This window comes from Lasioglossum baleicum, unplaced genomic scaffold (genome assembly GCF_051020765.1).
Source record: "Lasioglossum baleicum unplaced genomic scaffold, iyLasBale1 scaffold0031, whole genome shotgun sequence".
NCBI lineage: Eukaryota > Metazoa > Arthropoda > Insecta > Hymenoptera > Halictidae > Lasioglossum > Lasioglossum baleicum.
The window spans coordinates 574,397-592,144 of NW_027469091.1; the positions used below are offsets into that span (position 1 = coordinate 574,397).

Consider the following 17,748-nt stretch of genomic DNA (forward strand, 5'->3'; position numbering starts at 1 on the left):
TCGCGTCGCGATGAACGATCACGCAAGGATCGTCCCTAGAATCACGGGTCCGTAAGACCGTCCATGAGACACAAGGTTACGCGAATGTACGAGCAGTGAGGCCCGTAAAATACACATACACGTTGTCGTTATTTCACGTCCCGCGCACCTCGTCCATTTTCAGCTTCAGTCGATTCTCTCGCCGGTAGACGAACCCGGCTCGACGAGTTATTCCACCACGAGAGGATACGACGCCGCGACGACTTCTCCGTCGGAAGCAGAACCGTTACACCTTGACAAATAAGGGTCCACAATAATCTATACCCACAATTTCGAATGGCCTACTTTGTTGTATGCGATTTTTTGGCAAATTTCCCATAATATAGTTTATGTCCGAAAGGCGAGCCCTCTGACATCTAATGCACATTCGGATTATATAACGCGTGAAGTTTTTCCCATCGATGATCCAATACCTTTCTCGGACTGCATTTAATGTGGATTGCACACCACTATGATAATTTTTAATGTGATGCTCGCGAATGATTAATTTGGTAACATGGTGTGCCCGTGGTAGCAAAATCGGATGCTTTTGATTGTACTCTAAATGCGAAAGATGTAATCTTCCGCCTACACGAAGAATCCCTCGCTCATCTAAGAAGGGATTTAAATTGAGAATTTTGCTGCGTTTGTCGAGTGCCTTGCCCGAGTTCAGTGTATCTATTTCTTTCTTAAACTGCTCATGCTGTAAAATCTTTATTATTTGATCGTGTGCGTGATTTAATTCTTCAACATTAATCTTGTCATTTCAAATGCATTTTTTGGAAGCATTATTATAAAATCAATAACGTCAATGTAGTAATTGTCCGTAATTCGGGCACGTTTGTTGAAAGAATTGGTGACAATAGCCATGTTTCTTCTGGTTGATGTAACCATGAAGGACCTTGAATCCATAATTCATTATTTAGGAATTCTATTGGATTTTGACCACGTGAAACAGCATCTGCTGGATTTTGTTGCGAAGGTACATATCCCCAATCACTCGCTTGTGTAACGTCTTGTATCCTTGATACACGATTGGCTACGAAAGTTTTTAAAGTGTTTGACGATTTATTTATCCAACATAAGACAATTGTCGAATCCGTCCAGAGCCTTGTGCAACTAAATTGTATGCCAAGCGCATTTATTACATTTACGTATAATTTCGATAGCAATACTGCAGCGCATAATTCTAATCTTGGAATTGTAGTTGACTTTAAAGGAGCCACGCGCGACTTGGATGCGATTAATCGAACGGTAATAATACCATCTGATTGTCGAGAACGAATATATATACAGGCACCGTAAGCCTTTTCACTAGCGTCGCAAAATCCATGAAGTTGAATTTCTGTTGCCGCTGTTGCAATAATTTTTCGTGGCATTTTGAATTGCGATAAACATGACAATTGCTGTTTATAGTCTTCCCAATCTGAATGTATATATTGCGGGACTGACTCATCCCAATCTAATTTAGCCTTCCATAAATCCTGCATGATCATTTTGGCCTTAACAATGACAGGCCCTAATAAACCCAGTGGATCAAATAATTGCGCCGTACTTGACAAAATTATCCTTTTTGTAACCTGAGAATTGTTAGTATTAATATTTGTCGAATATGTAATAACGTCGGTAGATGAGTTCCAAAGCACACCGAGCGCCTTGATAATTGAATTAGAATTTATCTCGTGTGTGTCCTTTGAGGATTTATCCACTAGACCCTTCAGTAAAGTCGGCTCGTTCGAAGCCCATTGTCTTAAATGAAATTTAGCCTTGCTAGTCAGTTTTAATAATTCGTCTCGTAATTTAACAGCTTCTTCATAGGTAGAAGCTCCAGTTAGCAGATCGTCTACATAAAAATCATTGATAATGGATTTAGATGCTAATGGATAATGTGTTCCCTCATCTTGCACTAATTGATGCAGAGCGCGTATCGCAAGGAACGATGCTGATGCTGTGCCATATGTAACAGTGTCAAGTCTAAAAATTTTTATTTGTTCGTTAATATTTTCACGCCACAGGATTTTCTGATAAGCAGCATCATCCTGTTGCACAAGCACTTGCCTATACATTTTTTCAATGTCGGCAGTCAAAACGTAATTGTGTAAACGAAAACGTATTATGAGAGAGAATAGATCATCCTGTATTGTAGGCCCCACCAATAGAACATCATTTAAAGAGAGCCCATTCGAAGTGGCGGCAGAAGCGTCGAACACTACCCTAAGTTTTGTAGTTAAACTAGATTGTTTGAATACGGGATGATGGGGCAAATAATAACCATCTGTCCTACAATCATTTTTGGTAATATCAGTCATATGGCCTAAGACTCGATATTCCTGTATAAACTTTGAATACTCTTGTTTTAAAGCAGTATTGCGAATTAGACGTTTCTCTAAATTATAAAATCTCTTCAAGGCTATTTCATATGAGGTTCTTAAATCTGATTTATTTGGTGCAAACGGCAAACGTACGACATAACGTCCTGAGGAATTGCGACTTGTATGTTCTCGAAAATGAGCCTCACATAATTCTTCCTCTTTAGAAGCAATTTTACTTGTAGGACACTCCTCAAGTTCCCAAAATTTTGCGATTTGGTCATCTATGGATGAAGTAGATAAATGGCAATTTATCGAATTCAAAGTAGGCTTGCTAGAAGGAATTGATCCAGATAAGATCCACCCCATAACAGTTTTTTGTAAAATAAGCGATTTTTTAAGTAAATAAATTTGACCAACAGATAGCAATTTATAAAATAATTCAGCGCCCAATAATGCATCTATTTTTGACGGTTTATGATATTCCGGATCAGCTAGCTGAATATTCTTCGGAATATTTATAGTGGAACAATTAATTTGTTGCGTAGGCAGATAACATGCAATTTGTGGAATTGTATAAAATCCTATTTTTGCCTTATAATTCGATGTTTTGGAAGCGATAGTAGTTCGTACGGTATATTTGATACGCGATTCCACTTGATTTATACCAAATACTGGCACATCAATGTTTGTTTTGGATAACTTTAATCTATTTGCTAATTCCTCGGTTATAAAATTTACTTGCGATCCCGAATCTAATAAAATTCTGCAATCATGTTGAACATTTTGACTGTCCATTATAAAGGCGCGTACCGTAGACAATAAAACTTCTGATGGAATAGAAGCAGTCAATGACGTATGCGATTGCTCGGTTGGAGCTATACATGAATTAGATGCTAAGCTATTATTAACATCCTCGGAGCGATGTAATAGAGTATGATGTTTGCGCTGACATTTCCTGCAACTGCCACCGTAACATTTGTTGCACGAATGACCAGCCCTTAAACAATTGATGCATAATTTGGCATCCTTTGCTACCTTAAAGCGATCGTTTACTGATAAACTTAAAAAGCGTTCACAATTTTGAATGTTATGCGAATTGCTACAGAGTTGACATTTAACGATTTTTTCTTGCGTTGAAACATAACTATGCTGCCCTGATCGAAAACTGCGCTCCTGATTTGCGACTTTATTGTTTGCCCTAGCAGGTAGTTTTGCTCTAACTGTTTCGCATGCATCTTTAACCTGTTGAGCGGCATCGTCACGAGAAAATTTCACAAGAAAGGTTAATAGATCATCAAGCTTCGGAAGATCCTCATCATTCAAGGAGCGATCCCATTCGCGACGAGTCGTCTTATCCAATTTTGAAGTGACTATATAAGTCAGTATTTCGTTCCAACTATTGACGGGTACCGAAATAGCCTTTAGAGCATTTACATGCTTTTCCGTTGCGTTAATTAATGAGCGTAACGCTATCGGATCATCATGCGTAAGGCTTGGCAATTCAAACAATGATTTTAAATGAGCGTGTATGATTCTTCGTGGTTGAGTACACCGTTTTACCAATAGGGCCCATGCTACCAAATAATTTTCCTTAGAGGCGTTTAGCGTATCAATAACGCTTGCTATTTCTCCATGTAAGGAGTGCTTCAAATAATGAAATTTTTGCACGTCTAGTAAGTCCTTGTTTTCATGGACCATTGATAGAAAAGAATCGTGAAAACTTTGCCATTCGATAAGATTACCATCAAATGGACGTAATTTAATTTTCGGCAAAATTCCACTACCCCTTACGTTATCATCAACATCATTTCGCCTTGTATCTGACACTCGCGAAGTTGATTGGACATTAGACATTTGCAGTTTCTCTAATGCTTCGGCACAAGTATAATACGAATCTTCAAATTCTATAATCTGGCTTTGGTAATCGCTTGATTCGTCGAGGGATTCGAGTTGGATAATCACACTGTGAAAATTATCGTAAAGTTCAGCTATCTTGGATTTTCGTACATTTACTGTGGCTGGCTCCATAGAATCAGTCAGCGCATTTTTTACCCTCGTTAATTGAGCCTTAATTGACGCACACTGGCGTTTAAGGGTTTTAATTTGTTCAGACATAATTTCGGCGATATTAAAAAAAATGGACATAGAGTCAAGGACTGCGATAGTTATAGTAGAAGGATAGTAAAGGTGATTCAGAGCTTACCGAACGATGATATTACAGCCCTCGCAAGTTGTAGGGAATGCGATGGCTGCTTCGTAGACGATGTCGGACTAGATGGTGTGGAAGAGAAGTTGCACCTTTTTCCCCAGCGATGTCCTCTGCTTCGGGATTACAGGATCCCCATAAATAGGATGTCGAATGACGTCTGATGTTGGCTGCGTTGTGGGATGATTCCCGATGGACAGGAACTTCCCCAATATGCCAATTATTGAGAGGCTGCTGCGTCTCCTCGATGCCTTCTTCTTCTGTAGTGCGTAATTTGGAATGGCTACGCTTCCGCGGTTACCTTTTCCCACTCAATGTGGTCAATGCACCAAACTTCGTCGAACACGTTCAGTTTTGTCGTTTATGCTCGTTCAGGCTCTGATCCGGCTCGAAGGACCATGTTGTGGCGTCACCAACGTCGCGAAAATTGTAGTGATCGCGATGTGACGCGTGCTCGCACAGTCTTTAGGAATTATGCGAGCTGGTTTAAGGTTCTCGTGATATTTATCACGGCAATAATCGAAACACTGTTTGGTAACAATATATGTATTTAACAAGGTAGAATAGTTACTTGTACAATGAACGAGAGCGATGTTAATAGAGCGATGGTTCGATTGAATCTGAAGAAAACTGCAGAAGTCAGAAAAACGCGACTAGAGAAGTTCCCTCCACGGATAGGGTTGTATAGTGGGGAGCCAATAAGCGCATTTGGGGCGGTTTTGGACGTTATGCAACGCCCACGAATTGTTACATTGTTCCAAATATCGACGTTCGGAAAAGTCGGTCCACGTAAGACGACACCAAGTCCCGAGCATCTCTAAACCGTCCCATAAATTACGGGTCCCCTAGTGCTACAAGTGGGCCTATGCTACGTCACGTGCCATCGAGTGCGGTACAGCCGAGCTGATTTTCCCATGAAATCCGCTGACACTAAACAGTCGTACCCTGGTCGTAAAGTAATAAATTTGCTAAAGAGGCAATAGGAGACTTTTCTCAAAGATGACCTGAGCTAATGCGACCGTAGCGTAAACCCAGACTGAAATTGAAGCTGGCGACGCAACAACCTTATTAGCGAAACACAAATACCAAGTGTCGATAACATAATGAAGAGTTGAGTATTGCTATCCCTACCATTCAGATTGCAACAAAAGAATCTTCACAATGACAGACAAATAATCCTTGGGCTCATCAGATGTACATCGAGTGTAATAAGTCTTTTAGAATAAATTTTTACCAATCAGCATGTAAACAATCTTTAAAAACTATAATAATTTGTAGTAAGTTCAATTTATGCTGTAATGCCCCCAAGGAAAAGTATTAATTAAATCTGTACAAATATATCGCTTATCATCGTATGGACTTAATGCCAATTTCATTTCCGATACTGAATACACCTGATGCTGTACTGATATTATATGTTTATGATTAATACTTTTTTCGATACATTTTGTAAGACAATTCATTTAATCTGTGAAACTTATACTCTTAACAGTAACATTAGTTCGGATACCTTTTATTTTTTTCGTTTCACAACATGTATCATTATCATCACGCACGCGAATAGCATACATTTTTGAGCGAAGACCTACAAACTCTGTCATAATTTTACCACCGCTCTCATCCTTCATCAATCCTAGTACTTTTTTGTTTGCTATAGGAACATCATACACATTGTTTACATTATAATTACTAGTGTCATATTTATGAATATCATGTTTCAACATCTTATACGCATCATCGCAAGTAATCTCATATATTAAACTGTCCGTGTCTGTGTACAAAATCTTACCCATTTTGTTGGAAATTGGGCAACATATAATCGTAATGAAAGCTGTACAAGTGTGTTTTTGATATATCAAGCACAGACATGCCTATATACATAGGCTTGTAAAATTTAACAATCATTTTTTTCATCTGAACAGCTACAAAATCCTCAGAAAAAACTGTGCAACTGTGGAAATTTGGTCTGGATATTAATCGTTCGACGCCGTATCGTCCGTTCCATCGAGACATTAATTGCACATTAACATGATTTCGAACATTTTCCATTGTTTTTCCAGATACCGCATTATTCATTAATTTAAATAAATTCTTTGAAAACTCATTGGTTGCGTTTGTGCGTAATGTAGTGTTCAAATCAATATAGCTGCGCAACCATGGTGACTGTTTAAACTCTAGAATTCTATGAATTTTTCGTAATTTCAGGTTATGCTTCAAACATTGTTGCAGATATCGATAGTGAACAACGTATCGCTCCTTATCGTGAAGCGTTGCCATCAATTTTTTCTGATTCGAACCAACCGTCGATGTATAGTGATTTGGACAAAATGGAAGATCGGAATGAAGATCATGTATTTCGCGCGGATACTCTATATCCACTTCCACAATGTATCCTACGGGGCTGTCAATTGGAATTGATTGAATATCAAAATTATTTAACTGATCATCATCATCATTAATCCATCGAAACTCTCTGTGCGGTAGAGGTTGTGACATAGCCCAACCATACAAATTGTTAACATCAAAATACATTAGATATGTGGATGGCTTATTAGGATCATATGTAGGTAAATACTTATTATTCGCGATCGCATATCTGTGAGAACATTGACTCAATCCACCGAGTATTCCTCGTTCCACGAACAAAAGCATGTCTACATCAGTGAATAATTCCAATTCGACACCAGTCGTTTTTAACATTACGTCCCATGCGAAACAGGGGAGCGTGTAATAATGCGCCGGATCAAGTTTATAATTCTTGAAACATTCGTTGCGAAAATTTTCGAAAACATCAGCCAACAACAAAATATCCACTTTTAAGTACAAATCACTATACTGTCCTAAGGTTTTTATACTAAACCGTGACCAAACCGTATTCGCATGATGATAATCAATGTCTGTAATCTCGCTGTCGTTCAACTGATTGTAAAATGAATCGTGAGATGGTAAACATGTATCATTTAATTTATCATATGTTGATACATAGTCATATGGAAACACACCTTTTCTGGTTAACAGGTCAAAATCATTATCGGATAGATGTGTAAATTGACTTCGTAAAACATTTAATTTATTTTTATCTAAGTATGATGACAGCTTCTCAAGACTAGAATTCAAGAATTTGAGTGAACCGATAAAACGAAATTTTATAAACCGTACATTGATTGTCTTACCATCAATAATATTATCCGGTATTTCACAGTTTTTTGTAAACGAGATATACTTCTCTTTTGTCAACGGTAAAACATCTATCTTCCCTGGAAACGCGTTTGCCAGTTCTTTGATTATAAAATGTGCATCATAACCTGATAAATTGTGAAAAACCACCGGTATCACACACGATGTTTTATAGCCTAAATTACAAACTCTATGTGCTGGACCATGATACATACCGGTAAAATGGCAATGATCACGTATTTTAGTCTCAGATCTAACAAATGGTTTCTCACATATGTGACAATGTGTAGCTGTCTTAAACATTAGATTTTGCATTTTTGTTAGATTGCTCATTGGTACTATATTATTAAATATTGGCAATAATTCGTTACTTATTTTATGTAACTCTGTAGCAAACCATGTGGAATAACCTTCTTTATCACGATAAGCGTTATATTTGCACAAAGAAGCATCGTAACTACAATGCATGTAATAGCCTATACTGAATGCATTATGATGTTGATACTGTTCGCGTGACCTACTATATTGTCTATTCTGTTTATCCAACAAACATTCCAAATCAGCATAGATGATGAATGGTGTCTGTTCTTTATTCGTATAATTCTTAAATCGTAACCACTTGTCTTCTTCTGTAGAAGGAAGCTCCAAAGCACAATCATTCATCAGCTCACAATCGTTTGAATGTTCGTCTAATCTCTGTTGCGTATGGAAATATTGTAAGCACCTGGAAGAATACTGATTTAGTTATTTACTAAAAACATTAAAAAATTTGTTTTTTAATTTCACAACATATACCGATCGCAAATATACTTCCGATGTTCCCGCTTACTGAGCTGTGATGAAACCAATCGTGACAACTGTTTAATGCAAGCATAATGTGTATGCTTCAATTCACGATTTCGTAAAAGCAGTAAATTGACGTGTCTTTGTAGCTTCTGCTTGGTCATATGAAACGTTTCAACTTTATTGTTTTCAGTCCATTCAAACACATTCACTGAAATACAATTTTTTCTTTCAAATTTTCTAATGTCTTTGAACGACATAGGTGTTTGAAATTCATCAATGTTTGAAGGCACATTTTTGTAGTGTGGATATGATGATGTGCGTGATGAATTATTTTGGTTTGGATATAGACCTGCTACTATAGCCCAAAAAAACAGGCATTATCATTACTGATTACATTGGTAACAGCTCTTTTTGCAATTATTGTTCGAGGTATAACCGCATCGATGCAACCAGCTTGTAATGGTTGATATTTATTACAATTAACTATTAAATGTAGTATTGTAGTTAATGTCCATCCGCTGTCTCGTTCTTGAAACTCCTCCATCGATGTTAATATAATTGGTACAACATCTTTTATATACCACTTGCGTAGATTACTTGTTTGAAACAGTGCAAAATTTCGAGTACCAAAACTTTTCACTGACACCTGGTTACGTAGCACAAATTCCGCCTCAAACATAATGTTTACTTTCAGCGAAAAGTGAACGTTTAACAATTCACTAATCCGATTAATGACCATTTGTCTAGCATGTTGTAGAAATTGACGAGGATCTATATGTTCAACATTGATTACGATACCCGTGGATATACGATTTTCAAACGCTGATTCAACGTTTTCCCATCGAAGAGTTGATTTTCTCGCACGATCGTGTAAACCTCTACCAATACGGAGCGTTGAAAGACGATGATTCAATGCAATGTTCAAGCTCTTCATACGGCACATTATTGATGTTACGGAAAATTTCATACCTACTGGCATTTTCTTCTTCATACATGATAAATAATTAATACAACATTGCAACGAATCGTTGTACACACTAAACCAATCTTGATACTCATCGATATTTCAAATCATATTTGACATATCTATCAAACATTTTAAAATTTTTTAAAATTTTTGTATTGTTTTTCTCATTTTATGTAATACGATTCAAAGTTGCTAAAATATCGCAATTGATATCAAAACAGTAGACAAAAAACGTTTGAAATTGTTGATTCGATACACTCTGTCTCAACACGCTTTTTTCTCTTTTAGCTGATTTCAATATGTACTTTGTCACAGCTGTCTGAAAACTTCTTAAACTGTAATTGACTTGTACAGTCGATAGACTATATATAGCTCGACATATGCGCAATATTTATCCAACTGTATCGACATATGCGCAATATTTATCCAACTGTATCGACATATGCGCAATATTTATCCAACTGTATACATAAACATCAGATAACTGACAAAAACATGGAATACTTTATAGCTGTGTATTAAACCAATATGTACTTTGTCTCACCGCTGTCTGAAAACTTGTTAAACTGTAATTGATTTGTACAGTCGATAGACTATATTGTATAGCTCGACATATGCGCAATATTTGTCCAACTGTATACATAAAAATCAGATCACTGACAAAAACAGGTATACTTTATAGCTGTGTATTAAGCTATGCAACGCATTCATTAAGATAATGCTTCTTGGTCAGGAAAGTCTCCGGGGGAAGAGGGGGTGGTACAGAAGCAGGAGGAGTCTATCGTTCTGCGTGGCAGTAGTAGTGTATGTGATCGCTTCAGCCAATACAGTAGGTAGAGTCTATCGTTCTGCGTAGCAGTAGTAGTGCGTGTAACCGCTTCGACCAATAGAATGCATGATCCTACAACCCAACCAATCAGGCACTTGGCTACGCCATTCATGTCTCTTTTGTCAGCGGTAATTGGTTGTAGTCGGTAGATAGCTTTGGAATATTTACAAATATTCGTTTCAATGAACTCTGCAGACGGTCAAGGTGAGATCGTTGCATACCATATCGCTAGCCAATTAGTATGCAAAGCAAATAGTCTGCCGTCTACAACAGATAATACCTCTCAAGCATGATTGTATGAATTAATGCGTAATACAAGAGTCAAAGAGGTTGTATAATTTGTTGTAACGGTGATGCATTGATCAATTAATAAGAAATGATAGGTCTACAGACGATAACACTTCGTCGGTATAAAAACCGATCTCCGCGAGTTCATATGAAGTTATAACGCAAACGAGTTACACATTGAAGGTACATCCTACACTTTTTTTAACAACAGTTAATTACTTAGTAGTGAGTATAATATTTTGGAATATACATCTAATACTTTTTCAACAGTTAATTATTGTACTAAGTATAATAATATTATTATTTTTCTATATTGCAGCAGTACAAACGTAACTTTTACATAATGGTATTTACCTTTATATTCCCAATATGGAACAACCGCTGCTTGATTATTGATTTGAATATGAAAGACTGGAGAGTTTTAACAACTGACAATACCATCGTATTGTCACTCCTACTGATCTTGCAGCAGCAGCAGCAGAATTCTTCTGCATGGAATTCGTTGATTGGGCGGAGTGTTTCGCGTGTAATGTACAAATGCATAATTGGAAACAGGGTGAGGTTCCCATAAGCAATTGAATAATGCAGTAAAGAGTTGTTGTTGTTGTTGTTGTTGTTGTTGTTGATTCTAATGTATTTTTACATGTTAAAAATAAAAACAACTTTTTTTTTAGTAACGTCTACATACTACTAACTCTTCTCACCTCAATCCTTATTAGAATAAAAGTACATTTTTATAATTGTAGAATAGCTATGTTATCGGTAAAGTAGGGATTGTGAAGTTGCGGTAATGCGTACAATCTTCTCGGGTACATAGCCATTGATGGTGGGGAGGGTAACATTTTTGAAATTGCTGGAGAGTTACGAATCGGTAAAGTAGAGTAGCTCTGTGCGTGTGTGTGTGTGTGTGTGCGTGTGTGTGTGTGTGTGTCGATTGAACGCATTATACAATAAATAAATAAATAGGTGGTAAGCCCTTTGATTGTTGAACCGGCATACACATATTTCCCCCGCCCCCTACCTCCCAATTATAGTGGAACCGGCGCTTAATGTTATGCCGATTCTAATATCTATTGTAGAACCGGCACCCAAGTTTCCCCCCTCCCCCATCCCCCCTTGTCCAAAGAATGTAGAACCGGCTGCCGGTTCTAAATCATGATCGTAGAAACGGCGCTTAATATCATGCCGGTTCTAAATCATGATCGTAGAAACGGCGCTTAATATCATGCCGGTTCTACGATCTTGATCGTAGAACCGGCTTATATACTCTACTGTTAAACAATTTTGCCCGGTTGCAGAGCGGTTTGAATTACTGTGGAGAGTGGACGCGTTCTCGTTTCGTTATCGTTTTCGTTCTACCACAGTGTGCATGAGAAAGTTTCTTTTTCGAGATTTCTATAACAAAGAGTGTTGATAATTGAAAGTAGTAGTTTATACGAACGATAGTAGCCCTCGGCAGGTGCTCGTCCGAAGCCAGTCGGCCGCGGGTGCTGGGGGACGTCAACGGAAAGCGTGGGTGGTACACGGGGAGAGAGTGGTAAAAGTGCAGTGAATCCAAGACAAATAACAACTAGTCTAGATTATAGCTCTTTCTCTCCTTATTTGGCGACAAAGAGAGTAAAGAGAGAGACAACAGAGTGGTTAAAATGTTCCTCCCAACTTCGTAGTGAAGTTGTGAGTTAGGAGGACTCTAGCTGTGCTCCCCCCGTGAATTTGTGGCTTTTGGTGGACGTTTTCCTTGTGCGAGGTACGGGGGCGAATGAGGGGCATCCCCGGGGAGGAACCCCTGAGAGTTTTTAGAGTTTTTAGTAAAGTTTGATCCGAATCTGGGTAATAACGGTTTGTGGCTGGAACCATAAGTTCCCGGACTCTCGTGCAGAGTATCATACGGGAAAAGTCCGGAGAATTTCGGGCCAAATTTTGGCCTCAAAGTTTCCGGACTAAAATAAATAATAGGATTTTAGGGTCGCCCTTTTAGGGATAGATAGAGAATAGGGAGGATAATTCAAATCCGAATAAATTTTTAGAAAATTCAAATTTGGAGGAGTCCAAAAACTTCAGGTTTCTTTAATGAACTTGAAATCAGGCTCCTTTCCCTGAAAGTTTCCGGACTCGCGAAATTCAGCGAAACTTTGGGTGGACGACATCCGCAAGGATCAAGGAAGCCCAAAAACCCGGTTTTTTGTTTTCTATTTTTTGATTTATTTCTTTGGGATTTTTGGGATTCACCTAGAATTCCGGGAATTTTTAGTTAATGAGAGTGCGTGATTAGAGTATAGTGAATCAACGTTGTGTTTATTAGAATTTCAACTATAAGGTTAGGTTAATTGCGAATTTTAGCGTACGAGTGCGTGCAAATAGATTATTTTATTAGGTGATGGTTCTTTTTCCTGAATAAAGAAGGAAATATTTATTTAAAAAAAGGTTAGGTTATGTTAGGTTAGGGGCATAGGATGGGGTCCTAGGACCTTGGGCGTCTACAGTGGTGATTCAGATTCACTGTCGGTCCGTTCTCTCTATTTGAGGGATGTCCAAGGTCTAAACCCTCTCGTTCCACCTCCTCGTGGTGGACCCTGGGACACGTTTCGGCGTGTGCTAACGGAGCGAGGGGTGTACTCCGGGACGTTGCCTGATTCTCTTTTCTGTGAGCATTCACAGTCCGGCCAGCGTCCCTGGGTACGGTATGAATGTGTGTGTGAATGTGGCTGCGGCCGGTGCACGGTGGATATTCCCCGTAGACAAACCAAGGGAGGAGTAGTAGCCTCCCGACCGGGGCTGGGAGATATGTTAGTACCTGACCTCTGTGTGTGGCAACACGCATATGTTTAACGTGGAAGAACCGCTACTCCCAGCTGACTGGAGCCTAGCCGGGGGTTGAAGCCGTGTTAACTGGGCGTAGAAATGGAGGATAACCTGGCCAGTATTTCCTCGTACCCTGTGCGTTGGGGGGCAAACCAGCGCACCGTCTAGCCTGAAGTTGGAGCAATATCCGGTTCGGATCCGGTACGCTCCTTCAATAGGGGTGACGTAAAACCTTTAGCATTTTATTTTAACCTTTTGTAAAGTCTTGTTTCCCCATGTTGATAGGCTTTGCCAGCTGACAAGTCGCTTCTCGGCTTCGACATGGTTTAATTAGGGTGCTTTATCGGCGGGGAAGTGCCCCCATGCGCTAGGGGTCCCATGATGGGCGAACCGTCGTTAGATTTAACGAAATTTTGCCATGGAAGGCCTTCTTAAAAAAACAAATTGTGGGATGGAGGAGGGAGAGGAGGGGTCTCCCGTCGGTCCGATCCGTCCTGGTGGGGGAGGGAGACGAACCGGGGCCGTCTTTCCGCCCGATGGATGACGATAGGGCGTCGATGAAATCCCAGGCGTCATTGCGGACGTCAGGGAAGCGTCCCGCGTCGTCCATCGTGACGGAGGACTCCGATGAGGAGGGGACGAAAAGGCCCCGCGGCAAGGGCGCGCCCTCCGTACAAGAGCGCCAGCTCGATCTGCGGGACCTTCTCCCCGGCGAAATTGCCGCTTAGGTGGTGGCCGCCGGCCGATTGGTCGAGGCCACCGCCCTCAAAAGCGGCAATCTAAAGGGCACCGCGGTCCGGGCCCTGAAGGATGCGGCCCGGCTGGTCGAGGCGGGGATGAGGGAGCTGGTGAGTAGGGGGCGGCAGGGAGCCTCCTCCTCCTCCACCTCCGGTAGAGGTGGCGCCCCCTCTGGAGAGGGTGCGGATGAGCTGCCTGTAGCCCTCTGGGGAAGCGTCCAGGCGGAGAACCGCGCCCTCAGAGGGGAAAACGGTGCGCTGAAGCGCAAGTTGGGGGGTGTTACAGACACCCTGGCCGTCCTCAAGACGGAGCTGATGGCGGTGAAGAAGCGGCAGGCTGTGCCCACCCCCGTGCCTGGTGCACCTTCGCTGCCGCTCCACCCCGGAGTGGTTGACCCCCCGGATAAGGCCCCGCTGCCCTCTTCGTCGGGGCCGGCGCCAACCAGGGAGGCGGTCCATCTGGCCCGTATCGGGGCCCTCATGGACGCCAAATTAATGGCGCTCCGCGAGGAGTTTCGTTCGGTGTCCGGGGACCGCTACCCCCCATCGACTACTACCCCATCCGATGGTCCCCGGCCCCTCGACTTTGTCCCTCCTGTTGGGGGACCGGAGGTGAGGACGACGACGAAGAAGAAGAAGAAGAAGGGGAAGAAGAAGAAGGAAGGACAGGGGGATGCCAAGGCCTCCCCCACCCCCCTGAGCACTCGTGAAGGTGCACCGCTCCCCCCTAAGGAGGGAACTTGGTCCGAGGTGGTGGGGAGAAAGGAGAGGCGGAAGGCCAAAGCCACATCCGCCCAATCCGCGGCTCCCGCCCCTAAGGGCGGGACTGGGCTTGCGACAAAGGCGCCTCCTCGAGTAGCGGCCCCTCCCCGTTCCGCAGCAGTGACGATCACCGTCCCGGAGGACAGTAAGGCCACCTATGAGGAGGCCATACGCATGGCTCGTCAGGGCGTCGATCTCGGCGCCCTGGGTATCGAGACCCTGCAGTGGAAGCGGGCAGTCACTGGGGGCCTGATCATTCAGGTAACCGGTGCCGATGGGGGCGCGAAGGCGGATGCCCTCGCCGCCGGGATGACTTCGGCACTGAGGGGTATGGAGGTGAGGGTCGCCAGGCCCGTCAAAAAGGCGGAGTTCCTTCTGAGCGGCCAGGACCTCTCGGTAACCCCTCAGGAGGTAGTCGAGGCGGTGGCGAGAGCCGGGGGCTGCACCCCCGAGTCCGTGAAGGTCGGGACTATCAAGATCCCGACCGGAGGACTCGGCACCATTTGGGTGCAGTGCCCGGCAGTGGCGGCCTTGGCCATTGAAAAGGCCAAAACCGTAAGGGTGGGATGGACCCTCGCGCGGGTGGTCGTCTTGGCCGCCCGCCCGTTGCAGTGTTTCCGCTGTCTCGCCCTCGGGCATGTGAGGCAGCGGTGTACCGCGGAAGTAGACCGGAGCGGCCACTGCTACCGGTGCGGGGATCCGTCCCACCGTGCAGCCGCTTGCCAGTCCGCACCCCACTGCGCAGTGTGCGCGGGGGCGGGCAGGCCCGCGAATCATAAAGCGGGGAGCAAGGCGTGCTCCCCGCCTTCGAAAAAGAAGGGGTCCAAGCGGGGCGGCGGTGTGGCGCCGTCCTCCAAGGACAAGGACATGGAGGTGGAGCCGACTCAGGGCGTAGGGGAGAACTCTGCTTCCCCTGCCGGCAATGAGTCGGCTGGGACAGGAGTATCCGCGTGCTCAATGTAATGGCTACTACGGCTCGCGGATGCTCCCAGGTGGTTCTCCAGGCCAACCTCAACAATTGCCGCCGGGCATAGGACCTGATGGTCCAACGCCTGGCGGAGCTCAAGGTTGGCCTGGCAGTTACCGCGGAGCCCTACGAAGTCCCCGACCACCCACAATGGTTCGGGGATCTGGAGGGTTCCGTGGCGATTTAGGTTCGCCAGTCGGCGAGGTTGCCCCCTTTCTCCGGGGTCGAACGGAGTCGGGGGGCGGTGTTGGTTAAGTGGGGAAGACTGCTAGTCGTCGGGTGCTACTGTTCGCCGAATTGTGGCTCCGCCGAGTTCGAGGCGTATTTGGACCGGTTGACGGACATGATGACCCCTCATTTAACCGGTCCGGTGTTGGTCCTGGGGGACCTCAACGCGCGTTCTACCAGTTGGGGGAACCCCAGGACGGAGCCTCGAGGCGGAGTCGTAGAGGACTGGATGGAGGGGCTGGAGTTCCGGCTGCTAAACCGGGGCTCCGTGCCGACGTGCGCGAGGTGGAACGGTTGGTCGGTCGTGGACGTCTCACTCGCGACCGCTTCCGCCTCGCGCCGAGTGTCAATTTGGCGGGTCTGGGAGGGGGAAACCCTTTCGAACCACAGCTACGTCATGATGGACGTGGCTGTGGATTCGGACCCGCCGGCGGACACGCCCCTCCTCCAGCGAAGTAGCGCCCTTTCGGCGCCCAGATGGGCGACGAAGCAGCTAGACGGGGACCTGCTGAGGGCCGTGATTATCGGCTCCGCCTGACTTCCGGCCAGGGAGCGCGGCCCAGAAGAGGGGGAGGCATGGTTCCGGGGCGCGTTGCAGATGATCTGCGACGCAGCTATGCCCCGGGTTAGGGCCTGTCCCCCGCGAAAGTCCGTGTACTGGCGAGTTGGCCGAGATTCGCAGCTTGGCAGGTCAAGCCCGCCGCCGGTACGTCCGTGCTCAGCGCCGCCATTTCCTCGGCGGCGACTCGGAGTCGACGGTGGACGGGCTGTACAGGGAGTACAGATCGTCCGCCGAGGCCCTCAAGCACGCGATTACCGCGGCCAAGGCCTGGAGCGAGCTCTTGCTTACGCTCCGTGACGATCCGTGGGGGCGCCCATATAGAATGGTGCTTGGGAAGCTCCGTCCCAGGGCGCCCCCTGTCGCGGAGACGATGGAACCGGAGTTCTTGGGGCGCGTCGTTGACACCCTCTTCCCCCCCAATAATAATGGTGGTGAGGGGAGTGGTGAGCGCGCCCCGGTGCCGGCCAATGATTGGTCGGACGAACTCCGGGTCTCCGATTGGGAGCTCGACCAGGCCATCCAGGAGCGCCGGGCTAAGGGCAAGAAAGCCCCCGGCCCCGATGGTGTTCCTGGCGGTATAATGGCTTCGGCGCTAAAGGCCCTCGCCCCGGCTTACAGGAGCATCTTGGATGCGTGCCTGAGTCGGGGAGTCTTCCCCAAGTGTTGGAAAGAGACGATCCTCGTCCTCCTCCACAAGGATGGTAAGCCCGCAGAGTCTCCCTCTGCTTACCGGCCGATATGGTTACTCGACGAGGCGGGCAAGCTGTTCGAAAGAATAATTGCCGCCCGCCTCCGAGAGCACCTTTCGCGGATTGATCCCGGGCTGAGCGACGGACAGTTTGGGTTCCCGAGGGGGCGCTCAACGATAGATGCGTTGGAGCATCTGCGTCTCCTCCGGGAAAGTGCCGTCGCTCGGGACAGGGTGTTCATCGCCGTGTCATTGGACAAATCCAATGCGTTCAACACCCTCCCCTGGAAGGAGATAGAGGACGCCCTAGAGCATTTCCGGGTTCCCCTCTATCTCCGGGAAGAGCTCCGGGACTACCTCCGCGAGAGGGAGGTGTATATTGCCGGCCGGTATGGGGCGTACCTGAGGGAGATATGCCG

At 44.5% G+C, this 17,748-nt stretch overlaps 2 protein-coding genes across 2 annotated transcripts; both read right to left on the reverse strand.

The window, feature by feature from the left end:
- Positions 1-809: 809 nt before the first annotated feature.
- LOC143219488 (uncharacterized) lies at positions 810-4,445 on the reverse strand. The gene has a single exon (XM_076445436.1). The coding sequence runs from the start codon at positions 4,443-4,445 to the stop codon at positions 810-812; it is 3,636 nt and encodes a 1,211-aa protein (XP_076301551.1).
- Positions 4,446-6,321: 1,876 nt separating this feature from the next.
- LOC143219489 (uncharacterized) lies at positions 6,322-8,660 on the reverse strand. The gene is made up of 2 exons (XM_076445437.1): positions 8,509-8,660; positions 6,322-8,437 (listed from the first exon to the last, which is right to left on the reverse strand). Exons 1-2 carry the CDS (start codon positions 8,658-8,660, stop codon positions 6,322-6,324), a joined length of 2,268 nt encoding a protein of 755 aa, XP_076301552.1.
- Between the last annotated feature and the right edge of the window lie 9,088 nt (positions 8,661-17,748).